General features: G+C 31.8%; 2 protein-coding genes across 3 annotated transcripts; one reads left to right on the forward strand and one right to left on the reverse strand.

The window, feature by feature from the left end:
- Positions 1-632: 632 nt before the first annotated feature.
- On the reverse strand, positions 633-10,182 carry LOC148300730 (short/branched chain specific acyl-CoA dehydrogenase, mitochondrial). The gene is made up of 8 exons (XM_088274379.1): positions 10,066-10,182; positions 8,972-9,104; positions 6,318-6,418; positions 5,350-5,556; positions 3,768-3,938; positions 2,336-2,644; positions 1,720-1,855; positions 633-953 (listed from the first exon to the last, which is right to left on the reverse strand). Exons 1-8 carry the CDS (start codon positions 10,096-10,098, stop codon positions 775-777), a joined length of 1,269 nt encoding a protein of 422 aa, XP_088130505.1. The 5' UTR covers positions 10,099-10,182; the 3' UTR covers positions 633-774.
- A 1,445-nt stretch (positions 10,183-11,627) lies between these two features.
- LOC148300731 (activator of 90 kDa heat shock protein ATPase homolog 1) lies at positions 11,628-17,145 on the forward strand. Of its 2 annotated transcripts, XM_088274375.1 has the most exons (4): positions 11,628-11,736; positions 12,908-13,282; positions 15,170-15,706; positions 16,847-17,145. In XM_088274375.1, the coding sequence occupies exons 2-4, from the start codon at positions 12,923-12,925 to the stop codon at positions 16,976-16,978; spliced, it is 1,029 nt and encodes a 342-aa protein (XP_088130501.1). In that variant the 5' UTR covers positions 11,628-11,736; positions 12,908-12,922; the 3' UTR covers positions 16,979-17,145. The 2 variants fall into 2 exon arrangements, with proteins under 2 accessions (XP_088130501.1, XP_088130500.1); XM_088274374.1 differs by lacking the exon at positions 11,628-11,736 and having other exon boundaries at positions 12,886-13,282.
- Positions 17,146-18,207: the final 1,062 nt, after the last annotated feature.

Below are 18,207 nucleotides of genomic sequence, written 5' to 3' on the forward strand. Positions count from 1 at the left end.
ACTAATGTCTTGTCTAGCGAACCAAGTAAGAGAGTAACTTACTAGAGTAGAGTAGAGGAGTAAAAGAAAAGAATCCTCAAAATATTAAAAACAGGCAATTTTGCTTCTAGATATATAATTTTTTTAACTGAAATATTTAATTCAATTAATTTTTTATTAGGATAGTCTTCTTCTTCTTCTTCTTTTTCTAGATCCTAAGGATCTGTTTGTGCTTCCGCTTGTAGCTCTTGGGATGTTGACTCTCAGCTGTCTTTCCACCTTTTTGGAGGTCTGCCTGGGGGCCTGCGTCCTTCAGGGATTCCTTGGAGGGCGATACTGTCTGTCATCTGACATTCTGTTTACATGATCATTCCAGTATCACCTTCGTTGTCGTCCCCACCTCACGATATCTTCCGTCTTACACATGCTCCGGATGTCGGTATAGGATAGTGTGTTTATTAAAATAACTATAAATTTTTGTATGAGTATTAATAATATTCATGTTAACACTGCGATTATATGATGTAGTGCCCTATGCACCATCAGATGCAAATCATCAGTACTTCTTACCGTCATGAATATGAAAAAACGTGAGTGCCGGCAACTTTAAACAAAAGATGTATGGTAAGTGTGGAAAACAAGAAAACAGTAAAAACAATTACTATATGCTTGTATTTTATTAAAATATTTTCACAATATGGCACAAAACAATGGTTGGGTTGTATACAAAATATTTTGCTTATAATTTGCTGTTGTGATTATAAAATATAATATATATTTTGACAGGTGGCATTTTTACTTAGTGTATTCCTTCTCGATATACTTTGCAATAGTTTGGAGCTGCATGTTGCTGGTTCCTTCGTAAATTGTCCCAATTTTACAATCACGGTAATATTTCTCTTGAGGGAAATCCTTGGTGAAACCAACCCCACCCATCCAGTCCACGCATTTAGACGTCAGAGTTTGAGCGATTTCTGAAGAAAAAAAAGAAAAGTGTTTAGTAAAACTGTGTTTGATACAATAGAAAAATTATGTTTAACATCACTATCAGTATGAAATAGTGGTATATTTAATATGTTTAAACATATTAAATTAAAAATAAAACACTATTATTTAAAGAGAGAGCTATTTAAATTTATTGAGTACTTATCAAAAAAAAATCTCGAATTAGGCTATTAGAATGATAAGTTTAAGCTTAGGAAAAAGTAGTTTGTCGATTGTGATGGAGGGATTGTATGGAGTTTTTAAAAGTTCATTTAATATTAATTTTCTGTATAATATTTGTGTTATGTAATATATTAACTGCGAGATATTTATTATCTTATTTATATGTATTGTCATTATGTAATATTATGCTGATTAGGTCAAAGAAACTCAATGACATGTTATATTAAGCACAAAGTCAATAATAATCATTTTTAATCTGTGACCTTTATAATTATTTACTATAACAACATAATGTTCTTATAACAATGCACAGACCGTATTGATACAAGTGCCAACTGGAATCATTATTAGTCTAGTCAGTTTGTTATCAATATACCTATCAAATTTGTGTTGAATCTATATTATATCACAAGAGTAAAGTTCGTAACCTGGATTCAAAGGGAACTATTGAACTACATATTTCTTTACTAGAAAACTAACACTAACCGTTAGATGTGTGACACATTTGATATTAGCAATATTTAAATAACTCAATTGTTCATTTAATGTTTTCATAATCCAATGACTACTGACCTGAAGCGTAGTATTTCGCCATAGCGGCTTCCTTAACAAAAGGAAGACCAGCTTCCTTCATCCTAGAAGCATTGTATGTCAGGAGCCTTGCACACTCTAATTGTGTAGAAATATGCGCTATCTCAAATTGCATTCCCTGTAAAAAATAAAAAAGCATGAAATCAATAATTTCATTTAACACTTAAAATGTGCTTAATAAAAGTTAAAATTATATGCAAGATTATCTTTTAATTTTAAATAAGACTTTTTTAACACATTTAGGACAGGTGTTTTTTACGCTGGCGATGGTATTTGATAATTATGTAATTATGTACAGTTAAGACCTTAACGAGATTGGTACATATTATTCATATAAAAACATTAAATATGTAATTCCTTCTTTTCTGACTTTGAAATGAGGCTAGTGCAGAAGGTAAACAGTTTGTAAAAAGGTTAGGTGTTTGATTTTAACATTTAATATATAAATTAAAATGGAGTTTTATAAATTCAATGCCAAATCTATAAATAAAAATACCCTTTCCGTCTTTAAGCATCAATCGACCGAAAAGGTATAAATATCTTTCCCATCCATAGTGTGTTAAGCTATATATTTGAATTCTAATACGCAAATAGTTACCTGGAAAGAGTAAATCTTTTTTCCAAATTGTTTTCTTTCCAACGTGTATGGAATCGTAGCATCCATACATCCCTGGCATAAGCCTACCATCTGTGCGGCGATACCGATTCTGCCTTCATTCAGGAAGCCAGCTGCGTACTTGTAGCCCATTCCGTATTCTCCCAGAATACTTGATTCGTGGACGCGGACATTGTCAAAGTGCACCATGCAGGTTCCGGATGCCTTGATTCCCAGTTTGTTTTCTGGTTTGGCGACTGTTAATCCGGGAGCCTCCCTCTCAACTATGAAGCAGGTAATACCTTTGTATCCCTAAAAAAAAAACATATATATTTTTTTATGTAAAAGAGAAATATTTGTGTTTTTGTCATTTACAAAAATACTTAAATTTCATTTACAACATTTTGAGTAAAAAAATAAAATAAAATAAAATAAAATAAAATAAATAAATAATACCTAAATTTCATACTTTTTCTGTAAGTCTAAGCGGCTCATTATTACAAATAGGTATCAAATTGTGGTAGCGTGGGTTCGAACCCAGAAACTCCGGCTCAAGAGTTCGCAATACTAACCACGGGACCACAACTCGACACATTTTATTTGATATTCTTTCGTATATTAGCAAAAACAATCAGTATTATAAATTAGTTCTTGTTGTAGCTATTTAAAAAAAAAATGCATCCGTAACTAATTTTATTTCTGATAATATCTATTGTATTCTTGCCAGTGCCCTTTACTATAACTTAAAATATAATATATACCCACACACAGGCCATGCCTTTGTGGGATCTTTTTTGTATTCATATATTTTTTTGTACTTGTTATATATTATATTGTGAAATGAAAAAGAATAAAAAAAATTTAAAAAAACATTTTCTATTTATAGCCAGTATTTAGTCTTTTTTAATTTTTTTTATTATGTAACTAACTTCTTGTACAGTAGATGTGTTCATTGGCAGGTTTATAAAAAAAAGTAATATCTTCCAACCGATTAAAAACAGACTAGTGTGAACAGTCAAGGTTTGTAGCTTTGAATAGCTGTTTGATTTGTTTAATATTTACGAGTCATTCATAATCTAATTCTGACTAATGTTGTATTGCATAAATATTGAACATTTGTTTGAAGTCCTTATGGAAATATTAATGAAACTTTTAAATGAATAAGCCATTGTTCTAATAAGTTTATTACATTTGCCACTGCTTTTCACTTTAAACATTTAGCAAATCACTTTTTGATACTTTAGAAAAAAATGTGTTCTAAATATTTAGAAGATGGAAAAAATTATAATAATGGGTCCTGTATTTTAAATTTTTTAAAGATTTGTAAGATTGAGTAGATTTACATTAAATTATGATTGAAGTTGATTTTTGCAAACCTGTCTACCAGAAAATGAGTTATAACGTTAAGTATTTTGAGTAATATTTTAAATCTCACCTTTGATGGATCAGCATTAGCCATAACCAGGAACATACCGGCTACGTCTGAATTTGAGATCCACATTTTAGATCCGTTGATAACAAAATGTTCTCCATCTTTTTTAGCTGTTGTTTTCAGTGAAAATGCATCTGATCCTGAAAGGGGCTCCGTCAGGCAAAAGCTACCAGCCTGAAAATTCAATTTAATCAATAAATAATGTCTTGAATTTTAACATGTGTAAATCCCTAAAATGATGTGTATTAGAGTGAATAAACTAAAATATTGAATCAGTTTCTCTTCTAACCCTTATCCACACTGAATAGCGCATAGGACACTATGTTGCATTGAAGTAGTGTGTGTTATTTTGATTATTTCTTACATGGACATCAGTCGTACGCTTCCATAACAGTAAAAAAAAATCATTTATATTTATTTTACCCCCTAGGAATCGATCTCCAGCACAGTAGCAAACACGCTGTAACTTGTATACTAAAAAGGCGGACAACTTTTGACTTTTTAAAAACCATAATGATATTACGCATTGTATTTTTTGTGGTAGATATTGTATGTAGAATAGATAAATGAAAAAATATTTTTTGCAGGAAATAAAATAGGTAATAAGATTTTTATTTTTTACTTAATACTTTGTTCTTTTTATATTTAGAAAATTCTGCAGTCTTATTATCATATATCTTTTTTATCTACGCATTAATTTTATCTTAGTAAACTGACAAATTACAAAAGTTGTATGAATTTGGATATTATCAGTTGTTTTGGTTGACAAACAGTTTACCTAAAAATATCATTGATAAGGAACGACCGTGATTTTGTACAGCTATCAAAGTGTTTAGTTACATTCTTAACGTTAGAAATATGTTTTAGTTTTGGGTAGAATGGTAAATATTACATAATGTGTAAAGCGATCGCTGTGAACTTTATTTGAAAAATGATTTTTAGGTAAGTTAAAATGAAAATATTAGACTTAGGGTAAAAACTATAGGTGCATTGTTCTTGAAGTGAAAAAATAAAATTTTATAATACCTAATATAATAATCATTTCCTTAATTTAACAAGAGGCTCGTTGATTACACTTAATTTCAAATGAGGATCTCAAGTCCCTCCAAGAACCCTTTAGCACACCCCTGACTAAAGTCATACTTTTGTTAAGGCACAATAGTTCTAAAGTATTTGTACTATGACCCTCTGCGCCCGCTAGGGGCAGGCAGGAGTGTACGCGGGGAATGTTTATGTTATTAGACCCAACCCTTACGAGATTGACACAAAGGAGACTGCACACACTTGTTCTTGTACTGTCATAGCGACCTGTTGAATAAATCGACTGCGTCCTAATTATGAGTTATTATTACCGGTACCAGAGCTCGTAGTACTTTAGTTGGATTATAATGGCTTACAAAGAAAAATGTGATATACATTTTAAAAAAGTACAAATTAATTCATATTTCATAGTTATAAGATGCTGAATAAGTTGGACGCAACATCCAAAGGTCCTAGGTTCAAGACCCATATAACTTTTTTTGTGGATAAAACTTATTGATATTGTAATAATTTCCGAAATTTAAAAATGTTTTAAAATACTTACATATGTACTGGCAAGCAACGGTAAGTATTTAGACTTTTGTTCGGCATTTCCCACCTTCAAAAGCAAAGAGTTGACTAATGTGTTGTGGATATCAACGTAGGCCGCCACCGATGCATCTACTTTAGCCAATTCCTCAACAATTACCATCATCGTGGTGAAGTTACACCCGGAGCCACCATATTCCACAGGAGTCTCTACACCCATCATCTGTAATAAAGACAAATAAATATAATATACGATAATGATGTTGATATTACACACATACACATATATATGTATATCTATAATAAAATATTTTGAGACGGTTTTTGATTTCATTTATTTTGGAAAGTAGCTTCTAGTGAGTGCTCATATTTTAACATTATTTTAGCATAGTCACTGGTATGCAAATTTTTGATTTTTTTATTAATTTTTAATTTACTTATTACATATTCGGTTATTATATTTAAGATTCATGTCTAGTCATCACGACACAGTAGGTTTTTATGTCGTAGCACAGATAAATTGTTAGTCATTTTATGAATGTTTTATGCAAGAAAATGTTCAATACAATAACATTACTTAAAATAATTATTTCAAGAACAAATTTTTTTGATGCACCTATTCATAAATATTATTCATATTCTTCATACCCTTATCTGCACCCCAATGGTGCATAGGGCACTGCATTATATAAACAACGCGTTATCTTGATTGTCAACAAATAAAGGAAAGGTGATCAGCTCCCGCTTTAGGTACCCATCCAGGGTAATGTTGAATAAATATTAGAGTGAAAAATTCACTTATATTTATTTGACCCCCGCTCATGAGAATCTAACCCGAGACCTCCAGAATGGTAGCCGAGCGTGGAGGCAGACTGGTACTACCCCATATAGGTATAAATTTTTCACTGTATTGAATTTTTTTAAATATAATTTTTGATATGCCATAAAGTTATGGGAATTTCAATATTTCTTTTGATTTCTTACCCCATTGTCAAAAAGCATTTTTCTAATTGAGTCATCAATTTTTCCTTCATCATCCATTTTTCTCACTAGGGGAGCTATTTTATCTCTAGCTAGTTTTCCAACTGTGAACAAATTAGAAAATAATTGTTATTATTTTTCATTTACCTAGGAATTTTTTTTTTCTCATTTTCGGTTTTTCAACCCCTTTGGAAAGGGACATTTCAATTATTAAATATTAACAAAAAAATGTTCATTTAAAATAATTTTTCATTGATATTATTTTAATGAAATTGATAATCATATAAATTATAATAAAACCCCTTTAGCCTTAATTAAAAAAAATTGCCTTGGTTTTTTAAAGCGTGAGCAAATACGTAGAAAAAAACATTTGTATTTATCCAAGTAATGAACAGTTAAATAAAATGTAGGTAGGTACTTATCATTAATCTCTAGTAAATACCTGGGTTTTGTGTAACTCTAGGGACTAACTAGGTAAAGGTGGAATAACAAGATCTAGGGACTAAATTTAAAGGTGATGGAATATGAAAGACAGAAGCATATTTAAAAAAAAGATCTTTCCACATATGTTTTCGTCTAGATTGGACTTCTTTATTTGAAAAATATTGGCATACTTCATTTAAAAATGAATCAAATTCCCGGGTGGTTGCCGGATGGACCGGAAATCGTCATGTGCTAGAAAGAGACACAAGAGTGCTTGAAAGAAGAAGATCCTCGCGCGGCAATAAGAAGATCCACGTACATTTCTATATACTCGATTTCGTTTTTTTTTCTTCATTAATTAGCGTACTCCATTCAAAAAGTGAATCCGTGAAGTTAGCCAACGAACCCATTTTTTTCTTCAAAATAACCCTTCCTCTAATATTGCCAACATAAGTTTTTAAAAAATGTTTTCTGCTGCCATTGCGTAGGTAGGTACTGTAACTTAAATATGCGACCACTTCGGTCCAGCCTTCGGAGTAGTAACAAAAAAACTCTAAAAATACTTATCAATTCTAGTACAAATAATTATGCATAACAGATAACACCAATGTGACATGTAGTAGAGAGCAAAAATATAAAACGGACGTATATTACGGAGATTATTAAACGGTTTGGGTTATTTGCAATTATTTCTATTTTTCATAATTATAAATATTTTTAATTTGATTATTTCATACATAGTAACAAATTATCTCTTAAACTCTCAAAGTATGTAGGTATTTTTGTAATTGGTGTTGCAACAAGTAGCAATGTAATAAAAATAACCATTTGCTTTCAAAACTTAAATCATTAAATGGTACTTTGAATAATAAAACGTCAATTCCACTTATATTATTACCTGCATGATATGTTGTTAAAGTGAATAATTAGATGCATTATTCTCAGTAACCGATAAAGCGGATAGTGAATTTTAGTCAGATACTTCCTTGTACTGCGTAAATGGATAAATATTATTAATTAATTTTATTTGCATAACGGTAGTATTTAATCACAGGCTATAATTTTGTACATCCATACATAAATATTGTAAACCTCATGGGTTTACAATATTTTAGCAGTTTTCAAGAAGCATGTTGTCCGCCATGAGCATCGTTTAGTATTGCTGTTACGTTCAATAAATGGCGCTGCCATTGCGGTAAAAAAGTGTTTATCAAAAAAACATGTTTTTATCCATCACAAGTATGAATATAAAAGCACGAGCGTATTAAAATAAAACGTTGTGCCCAAATTACAAACCAATCGGTAAATAAATGTGGGAGATTTAATATTTTGAACAAACGAGCATTAATAATTTTATTTATTTTTATAATCGTAATTTAAACTAATGAATAATCTACAGCATTTTGAGTGTTTCCAAATACTTGTTCACAAAATCTGAAGGTAGAATTGGTGAATGTTACACGTTTGTAAAGTGATCACTTAAACCAGCCTTTGACGGTCGTCAGCCCCGTAAATGCTCATACATATTCTTCTTCATCTTTGATGAGATGTCAAAAAATAATATATTGAATAATCATTCTTCATCACGTTCAATGCGTACAAAGTAATAGCATACCGCGTCAATTTTTGAAAACCTTGAACTTTGTTCAAAATCACATTCTACTTTATATTTAAACATCATAATAAGTATATTCGTGTTATTGAAACAAACGAAACCGGTTACGAATCCTTATTTTTATTCAACACGTGGCTGCAATATTTGTATGGACACGGGAACCGTGTTCGACGCACTGAACTTGCTAAGAAAATTATGTAATATTTTTTTCATTTATTTGTTATCTACACTCATGTATACACTATATTTTTTGTTTGTTTCTGTTTTTGTAATTTATATGTTTATACTTTTACCCGTATTTTTAATTAAGTTTTTGTGTTACTTTAGTTTTAAGTTATTATCTTTGTTCATAAGTTTTGAAAATACTGAATTTATTGTATGCTCTTTTAATAGGCATAGGGATCCTAAGGGGTGGGGATGAATTGTCAACCTCTATCTATACATCCTCCTCCCCTCTCATTAATCTGAATAGATTTTTTACTTAAGAATGAATTAAAATTGTTTCTCCATGCGCAGCTGACAAAGAATCCCCCAGGACTCAATAACCGCTGCGGGTGGATGGTGGGTTTAGATTTAAAAAAACGAAAAAAAAGATGCCAGGTTATTAAATATATATTACCTGTTTCTTTCATGGCTTGTTCGTCTTCTGTTAACGTTGTAAGAGGGGGTGGCAAAACCGGTCCAGCCTCCGAAGACTGGTGTCTGGTGAGACAAGCAGTCACTAGTTTGGTAGAGCGCCATTGCTCTGATACCTGAAATAAAATTAATTTAAATGAATATTAGATTTTTTTTAAACACATAATTATGTAATAAAAATTACTTTTGATATCTGACTTAGCCCAGTAGCCGATTTGAAGATCTCCAATTATAACACAATAAAATGTAAATATAATTTAATTACATAAACATAAGAAAAAAAACACGTATCCACAAAATTAGTATATAAATATATGTATATATATATATATATACTTTTTTTTATTTGGTAGATTCAATTACATAATACAAATTTAATATATCATACCCAATACATATAAAGATAACAAAAATACAATATATTACGAAAAATAAATTTTATAAAACGTTATAAGTCTTGCTTAATTTTTTAATTGACATAAATGTAATATTGATAATCTATTGCCCATCTTCCTAATATAGTGGTAAGCGCGTTTGGCTACCGTGTTGGAGGTTCCAGGTTCATTTCCCAGGGGGCCAAATTAAATAAAGTGATATTACACTGCACTATGTATTTGTTTTATGTATATAACCCTGGACTGGTACCTAAACCGTAGGAATGATAACCTTGCCTTCACATAGATAATAATGAAGATAACACTGTGTTAATAGAAGAAAAAATGTTATTAAACCAAAAATCTTTAAAAAAGCAAAAATTTAGATAAATGAAAATAACATACATGTAAACATTTCTGCAATAAAATATCCTGATATTTTTTCAATGCCCCCCGTTCCTTGATTATGGATTTCTATGATTTAATAATGAATCAATTGTTGTTTCGCAAATATAGCATGTTTGAATTTCAATGAACACTCCTTTGCAAATTGATATGAATACATAATGTTTTGTACACGTATGTTATCTACATACCACGAGAAACTGGCCTCTGTCATTCAATAACACGCCTTAACAATTATTCCAATATTAAAGTAATCGATTGAACTTGGCTTCAAAATTGAAATGAATTGCTTATTTACCTTGTTAATTAACAACTTTCTTAAGGGAATCATTGTGAAAAAGCCAACGAGAAACTTCAGGGAACCGGCGCTCGACACCAACGCACGACCACAAACGGCTCAGGGCTCCACACGACTGCTGATGTGCTGATAGATAATATAGTGAAACATTAACCAATGATTTATTCACTTTAAAAGTTAAACGATAAAATAACACAGCAGTATTCTGAAATGATAAGTAAAACTGACTGTCTCGCTCTTACAAGCAATGCGTAGCTGTTGTTACCATCTGAAACGACCTTATCAAACCTTTATTATTAATAATACCGTTTCATACTTATTTACATACACAGATACGAGGATTTGTATGTTCTGGTTGGATTCTAGTCAGATTGTAAATATACTCATATACAATACGGCTGTCCAAACTTAAAACACAGTAAGGGACATTTTTTTGTAGTACGTTTTTTTTATAATTTTTGGACTAAGTAGATCTACTTAGTCCGAAAATGTAAAAAAAACGCACTACAAAAAAATGTCCCTTACTGTGTTTTGAGTTTGGACAGCCGAATATATAGTGTGAGATGGTGTATTGAACCAAATTCATAAGTTTTAATTTCTCTGCCTCTTCTTCTCTCATTTTTAGGCCAATCATTCAAAATAAATATTTAGCATTCACGAATTATGTTAATACACATTTTTTTGCCTTCATCAATTTATTGTTCATGATAGGAAAGGCCTTGCATATTTTTATCTATCTTAATACATTCAAATTCATAATTAAATCTCTTAATGAAAAAGAAATACTTAAATGAACTTTTAATTAATATTTAATATCTTTGAACTAATTTTTTATTTTAACGGTTTCCAAATAAGCACCAATTACCTCACCAAGTGCCTCATATAAGACGTTATGACGTTCAAATATGACATTTTAAAAACCAAATTAATTGTACGTTTAAGAAATCAAATTGGACGAATTACAAGACAAATTGGACGTCATGTTGTATTTTATAAAAAAAAGTTGAGTTTATAAAAATGTTTTTACTCTAATACTACATAAACCGCCTGCGTGAATACCTGGCCACATCTTTTATTCTTAAAACTAACAAATGCGTTAGTCGTCAAGTTGGCAAGCCTGCGCGGCGCGCTGTCATAGTGCGCACGATGTGTATTGAAGTTGTCAGGCGTTCAATCCTATTTTGGATCATTTCAGACTTTCAATACAACTTTTAATATATTTTAATAAAAATCATACTCTTCCAAAAAAAAAATTAGTACTCATTTTGAAAAAGCGTCAAAGCATAAATATTATTACATATTAGCTATTATCGTACAAGAAACTTGCAAACAACATTACTAGTTATACAAAGTTTGAAAAAATATTCTTAAAATGGGTAGATTAGATAGAAATGGGTAGTTAAGTTTGATTTAAAAATGTATGTAGAAAAACGATAAAACAGATTTCGAATAAAATTTTTAAAAAGTTGCTTTGCAAAACGGTTTGCTTTCGCTTGCGAGAGTACCTACCTAGTCATTATTTCAACATTTGACGTATTATGTTGGATGCATTGTTTTTTTCTAGAAATCTCTGGAAATATTTTCTAGAAAACGGAAGAAGTTCTTCTGTCAATTTCTTGCGTGTTCCGCGAGTTTCTCTGTGTCTTTGGTTTCTGTCACATCTCGAATCGAGCAGGGGGGGTCGACTCGTAAACGTCAGATTGTTCAAAAAACGACCAGAAAATGACGAGACACACTAATACACTAACAAAAACACCAAAACGGGAACGAAAAATACGAGATACCAACAAGTTGTTCAAATATTTCAAATAAATATGGACAGACTATGGTTATAGACAATTATCGATAGAAAAATAGAAATCCGTCTATGAAGAACTTCATAATATTGAGTATTATGTCAAAGTTAAAGTTAAATTTTGCGTATGAAAGTGTAGTTTTTTTTACTTAACACAACGCTCCCTTGAACATCTGCAGCACCCCCCAAATGCAAAAAATTTAAAAACGCCTAGCCAGACTTCCAAAACGCCCACAAAGGGGCGCTGGCACCCCCGTTAAGAAACATAACTTCAGAAAGTGGTGGGCACTCCTTCCGCCCTTTTAAAATATTGTATTTTCTAGAATTTTAAATATAATATAGTAATTTGAAAATTCTATCGTTTTTGTTTTTGTTGAAAAGCCTTATATTTATACATAGTTTGAGATAATAATTTCAAAACCACCATTACCATTACCATTTACCATTGTAAGGCTGAGTTGAGTAACCATTATTAATCGCCTGAACTCTTTTTATAAATGTCGCGTTTTAGCCGTGACCTTTCTATTTTTGTTTACACTGAAATAAATAAATTTAGATAGTGAAATATCTTCTTTGTAATATTAATATTATAATTTTGAAAATATGTTTTACAACAAATTTCAATATAAATACCATTTAACCTGAAAAATGAATGATAAATATTTCGGCGGGTGGATTTGACATTCAGCCGCGGCGAAGTCACGCCCAGCCGGGAGCTTAGTACTTCTAGCCGTTTACGTCACCTCCGGCCGCTGGCGAATATCACTTCCAGCCATAAAAAATCGAGGTAGTTGGCGGTCTTTATATAAAATAGTTAGTCTGTGGAATCGAGGTTTGTCATTTTCTCGTGTTCTCGTTTGCAAATATTCAAAAACCAATTTATAAACAAAGCGAATTGATATCTCTCTTGCTTTTTGGCTAACTAATGTTTTTTAATTTATTATTTGCACAAATATCTAGTGGTGTTTTCAGCGTGTTTAAATATCATCCTTGTGGTATTTCTTTTTAAATTTCGGAATCTTATATGAAAACTTTTGAATGTTTCAGATTTGTCAATATAAGATGGCAAAGTGGGGTGAAGGCGATCCGCGCTGGATTGTGGAAGAGCGGCCTGACGCTACGAATGTTAATAATTGGCATTGGACTGAAAAGAACGCTGGCCCCTGGTCAAAAGATAGAATCAAGGAACTTTTAGTCGGCTTTGATCTTTCTAAGAATGAAATATATTGCAAAATCACAGAAATAGATAAAATAACTGGAGAAGCTTCCGCTAACAACAGAAAAGGAAAGTTAATTTTCTTTTATGAATGGGATATAACTCTAAATTGGGAAGGGAGGTTAGCTGGTGCTAGTGGAGAATTAATTAAGGGCAATATAAAGATTCCCAATCTCTCGGAAGAAAATGGAGTTGAAGATGTAGAGGTATGAATTGTTAATACATTTAACTCATACACTTTCTATCATTAGACATTTTTTTTTAAATCTGTTTTAAAATTTGTTACTGTTTAAAAATAATAATAAACTTACAATAACTATATTTTATCAATGATAAATGAAATCGCAATATGATTTTTAATTAGAATATTTAATGCATTATTTTTTGTTTAATATCATTACTAAACAGATGAAGTTAGTCCAAACAACACCAAATATAAATAGTTAATATTAATTTTTATATTTTTTTACAAAAATGTTAGTACCTAAAAATAGTGTGTATATTAGTATAAAGTTACTCACCGTGAGTGATTATATACAAATATTACTAACATTTTTTTAAAAACAAATAAAAGTAAAAATGACAAACCACAAAGTAAATGCTTTAAATATAAATAATATTGAGAATATAGTTAATATTTGTTTGTTTGTTTTTTTTTAAAATAATTTTTAACAAGACACATTTTCTTACCCGAAAAAGCATTATTCCTATAAATTATCGTTTCTCAACGTTAAGGTCATGATGAAGTATAGTCTTAATATCGCTCACTCCTTTCAAGAACGTCATAAATCAAAAATCGACAATTTTCAATTGTGCATATTTTCGGAATGCCTAAAAAATGTACTATATCCCAGCAAAAACAGCATATTTTTAACTTAATATTTACCCGCTACAGGGCAGAAAGTGTTGTTTTTGCATTTTGAAAAAAATGTATTGTTTAATTATTTTTTAAATAAACTAAATATTTTTCAAATGGAGAAAAAACATTCAGGTTTTACCTAAAAACATCTGTTGCACGGTAAAAAGTTCAATAAGTGGCTTGGTATTCATTTTTAATACATTGTATTATATTTTTAAACTTTAAAAACGTTCTCTTGAAAATTCAAGTTTTTTGATTTATGACGTTCTTGAAAGGAGTGAGCGATATGTCAAAGAAAATAAGACCTGCCTATGTAAAATCCTTCTTTAAATATAATTGAGTGTTTTTTATCTGCCTCTGTAGTGTTTTGGTCAGCACGTTTAGCTACCGCGCTGGAAGACCCGGGTTCAATTTACAGGCAGTTAAAATAAATATAAGTGATTTGTCACTCTAGCATTTATTTAATATTACCCAGACTGGTTCCTGAAGCGCAGGGCCGATCACCTTTCCTCCGACCGCTTCTATATGATGTATTATTATGCACCATTGGGTCTGGGTTAGAAAATTTTTTTATGTTGGAAGGTTTCTTGCAAAAATGCCGCTCTAGATTATTCTATTATAACTTTTTTGACAATTTTTGTGCACAGAAATATAAAATAAGGTCGATAATTTTTTTTTCTAGCACACAATACTCATAATTAAAATGTAACTTTGTTTTAAAATCACTATAAATATTTTATTATAACTTAATTATAATGTCTACCGGTTTCGAAGCTAACCGCCTCTTTATCAAGACTGATTAATACTAAAACACTAATAATAATAAAATAAAACCCTTATCCGCACCCCAATGGTGCATAGGGCACTGCGTCATATAAACGCAGTGTTATCTTGATCGTTTACACATGAAGGAAAGGTGATCAGCCCTCCGCTTCAGGTACCAGTCCAGGGTAATATTGAATAAATATGACAGTGAAAAAATCACTTATATTTATTTTACCCCCCTTGGGATTCGAACCCGGGACCTCCAGAACGGAAGCCAAGCGCGCTGACCATTACACTACGGAGGCGGACAAACACTAAACTAAACCAAAACACTAATACTAAAATACTATCTACTAAACAATTGTTTAGTAGATAGTGTTTTAGTATTAATCAGTCTTGATGAAGAAGCGGTTGTGGCAGTCAACGTGTTGAGCTATTAACAATTTTAATATTTTGAATTTGTTTACAGATAACGGTCACCGTCAAAGAAGATACCGATGAATCTTACCGAATAAAGGAATATATACATAATGTTGGTCGTGACAAGATTCGGGCTCAACTGGAACTTTATATTTCATCACTCAGAGTGGAGTTTTCTAAGGGAATGATCCTTCCCAAAAAAGACGACGCTACCGTCAAACCGGACAACGTTTCCAGTATCACCAGCGGATTCAACAAGAAAATAGATATGGCGCCTGTTGTGTCCAATTCCAACTGCACTACGGGAATCAAACTTAATGTCGCGACAATCAGGTTGTCCAAGCAGTTCCAGTGCAGAGCGCAAGAGTTCTACGACGTCTTGACCAGAGTAGAGATGGTGATGGCGTTCACCAAGGGGCCCGTGAAAATGGAGGCAGAAAAGGGAGGGAAATTTGTGCTGTTCGGAGGGAATATTACTGGAGAGTTTACTGAACTCATTCCTGGAAAGAAAATAGTTCAGTTGTGGCGCTATAAGCAATGGCCCGAGTCTCATCATTCTGAAGTCACTATTTCCATCGATCAACAGGTAGTAAAAAAAATAATAAACGTTTTGCTTTTATGTTATTATTTTTCCAAATCTTTATTATTATTGTTATACACTTTTTCATCAACCCCGACCCTGAGTAAAAACTCAGTCTTCCGCCTGACCCTCAGGGCGCTTGTCCACTACCCGGAATTACACGGAATTTTACCGTCCAGCACGTCAGTTAGCGTTTTAAAACGATGATTGGCTTGGATTGGCTTGTGCTTTTGTCCATATTTCTTCGGATCGGTGCGTGAACACGTTTCGCGTAAATTAGATCACGCCAAACTGTCGTAGTCATTTTCATTTTTCAAAACCGGACTGCCGGACAGTGAAATCCCGTATAGTGGACAAACGCTCTCAGTGTATTAATCATAAGTAACTGCAAACCCAATTCTGATCTGTAAAATGTTTTTTGGCATCTCTTGCGCTCTACTAAAAGTAAGCAAATAGAGCGCTTATAAGTGTCTCCCGCTCTCTACCAACAGTATGAAAAATACACTTTTAACCGTTTCCCGTAAACAATGTGTTAAGAAACATGCTACTACTACTATCACACCATTTCCATGCAGAGCTGATATACACTCCTAGCTTCGTCTACATCCATACATCTAGTCAAGTATACTTTTTTTTTGGCAAAACACCCACAATTCAGAAATATATGCCATGAACAACAGGTATTTTTTTAAAAATAATGTAAATTGACTCTTTTTAATATATTATAGACAAAATCCAAGTATATTTTTGGCGCTGCCAGATTTTAGGTTCTGATTAATTTGGTTAGGTCAAGTCTATCTTGGCCGTCCTCAGTCTGTTCTCCCAATCTTATTTCCCAAATATACTCTCTTTGTAACTCTCTCTTCATCCATCCGTTCCACATGTCCAAACCACCTCAAAAGAACCTTTTATGTTGTTGAATGTTAAAAAAAAACTGTCACATTGATTTTTCATAAATTAGTGTTGGAGGTTGCATTTCAATGGCGTTCACTATGCTTTTACCAATAATCATGTTTTGCATCTGTACATCAATATCAGCACTATCACTCCATTGTGAACTGCCTGTTTGGCTTCCATGGACCGCCCATATTATCTTTTTTTTCTAGTCAGAAGTAATGTTATTATATATTTTAATTATTTTTTCAGTCTGACCACACTCTGGTGTCCGTCAAGCAAGTTGGAGTTCCTGCGTCCGATGTAGAAACAACCAAACAAAACTGGGAAAGATATTACTGGGAGAGTATTCAGAGAACATTTGGATTCGGGGCATTCTTGTGATGCATCTCCAGCTAACTAAACAACATGAATATCATCACCTGAATGCAGAAATATCCTGAGTAGCATACAAGTCAATTTAATTTTTATTAATGTATTGTGTTATTTATGCATCTGATTTTGTCATGCAAAATATTCTTAACTCAAATAAATAGTTATTCAAACACCAAGAATCTAAATATTTTAAGTAAAATATCACTACTAAATTATTGCAAATATTTTTAGTCCGCCTCCGTAGTGTAATGGAACTCTCGGCTACCGTTCTGGAGGTCGCGGGTTCAAATCCCAGGGGGGGGGGTCAAATAATTATAAATGATTTTTTCACTCTAATATTTATTCAATATTACCCCGGACTGGTACCTGAAGCGGAGGATTGCTCACCTTTTCTTCATATGTTAACAATCAAATTAATGCTGCGTTTATATGGTGCAGTGTCCTATGCATCATTGGAGCGCGGATAAGGGTTTGAAGAAAAAATGGTTGAGTGAACTCACTTTTAAAAGTTTAAATGCTTCTCCTGTAAAAATTACTTTATATGCGATTAGGATAGTTCTGCATTCAAGTGAAAATATTTTCCAATCTAACAGTTATTTTCATGTAATAATATTTTGTTATTATGGAATTATTACTTCATGCGTAAAGCACAATATTATTGATGAATTGTACTTTGACGGAGTTAGATTGAATTGAGAGTCCATGTCCTGCCTTGATTTCTTTTTAAAGAAAGTACTTGTGGCTTATTTGTAACAACAGAAATCTGTATAAATATTGTTTAAACCAGTGTTCCGCAAACTTTTTCTGTTCAAGGTACACCTGCCAAATCAAGAAATTTTAGAGGTACACCAAAGACAAATTCAAAGTTTATTGAAAATTGATATATTATTAAAATTAATATAATTAGAAAACATATATAACATATCGACGGCCCCTACGTAAAGTACTCTATCTGCAAATCTGTTACTTTACAGGAAAGAGTTTAGAAGATTTTTTCAAAGTATTCAGTTTTATTAATCAACGGTTTTATCTGAAATTCTAAACTAGTATTATTCATTCAAAAACGTGATAAAATAATGTATTAAATCGTTTTAAAACTTTACGCTTTGTCAAAATAAGGTAGTTAGCATTTTAGGAGTTCAGTTCATTTCATAATTCCATGTAGATAGCGTCTTATACGCCTGGAAACTAGGCGTATTATATTTTTTTCTTTGTTTATATTTGTAGATAACGGTCAG

Source organism: Brachycentrus maculatus, unplaced genomic scaffold, assembly GCF_059751285.1.
Source record: "Brachycentrus maculatus isolate JH-2025_06_01 unplaced genomic scaffold, ASM5975128v1 h1tg000660l, whole genome shotgun sequence".
In the NCBI taxonomy this organism is placed as follows: Eukaryota; Metazoa; Arthropoda; class Insecta; order Trichoptera; family Brachycentridae; genus Brachycentrus; species Brachycentrus maculatus.

What these genes read in the sequence shown, in the direction of transcription:
- LOC148300730 (XM_088274379.1), bottom strand. Translation starts at nt 10,098, where the DNA reads ATGATTCCCTTAAGAAAGTTGTTAATTAACAAG. An exon ending in CTAATGCTGATCCATCAAAG is followed by an intron (nt 2,645 to 3,767) that starts GTGAGATTTAAA and finishes TTTTTTTTTTAG; the next exon opens with GGATACAAAGGTATTACCTG. An exon ending in AAAAGATTTACTCTTTCCAG is followed by an intron (nt 1,856 to 2,335) that starts GTAACTATTTGC and finishes TATTTTTTACAG; the next exon opens with GGAATGCAATTTGAGATAGC.
- LOC148300731 (XM_088274374.1), top strand. Translation starts at nt 12,899, where the DNA reads ATGTTTCAGATTTGTCAATATAAGATGGCAAAGTGGGGTGAAGGCGAT. An exon ending in ATGGAGTTGAAGATGTAGAG is followed by an intron (nt 13,283 to 15,169) that starts GTATGAATTGTT and finishes ATTTGTTTACAG; the next exon opens with ATAACGGTCACCGTCAAAGA. An exon ending in CTATTTCCATCGATCAACAG is followed by an intron (nt 15,707 to 16,846) that starts GTAGTAAAAAAA and finishes TTATTTTTTCAG; the next exon opens with TCTGACCACACTCTGGTGTC.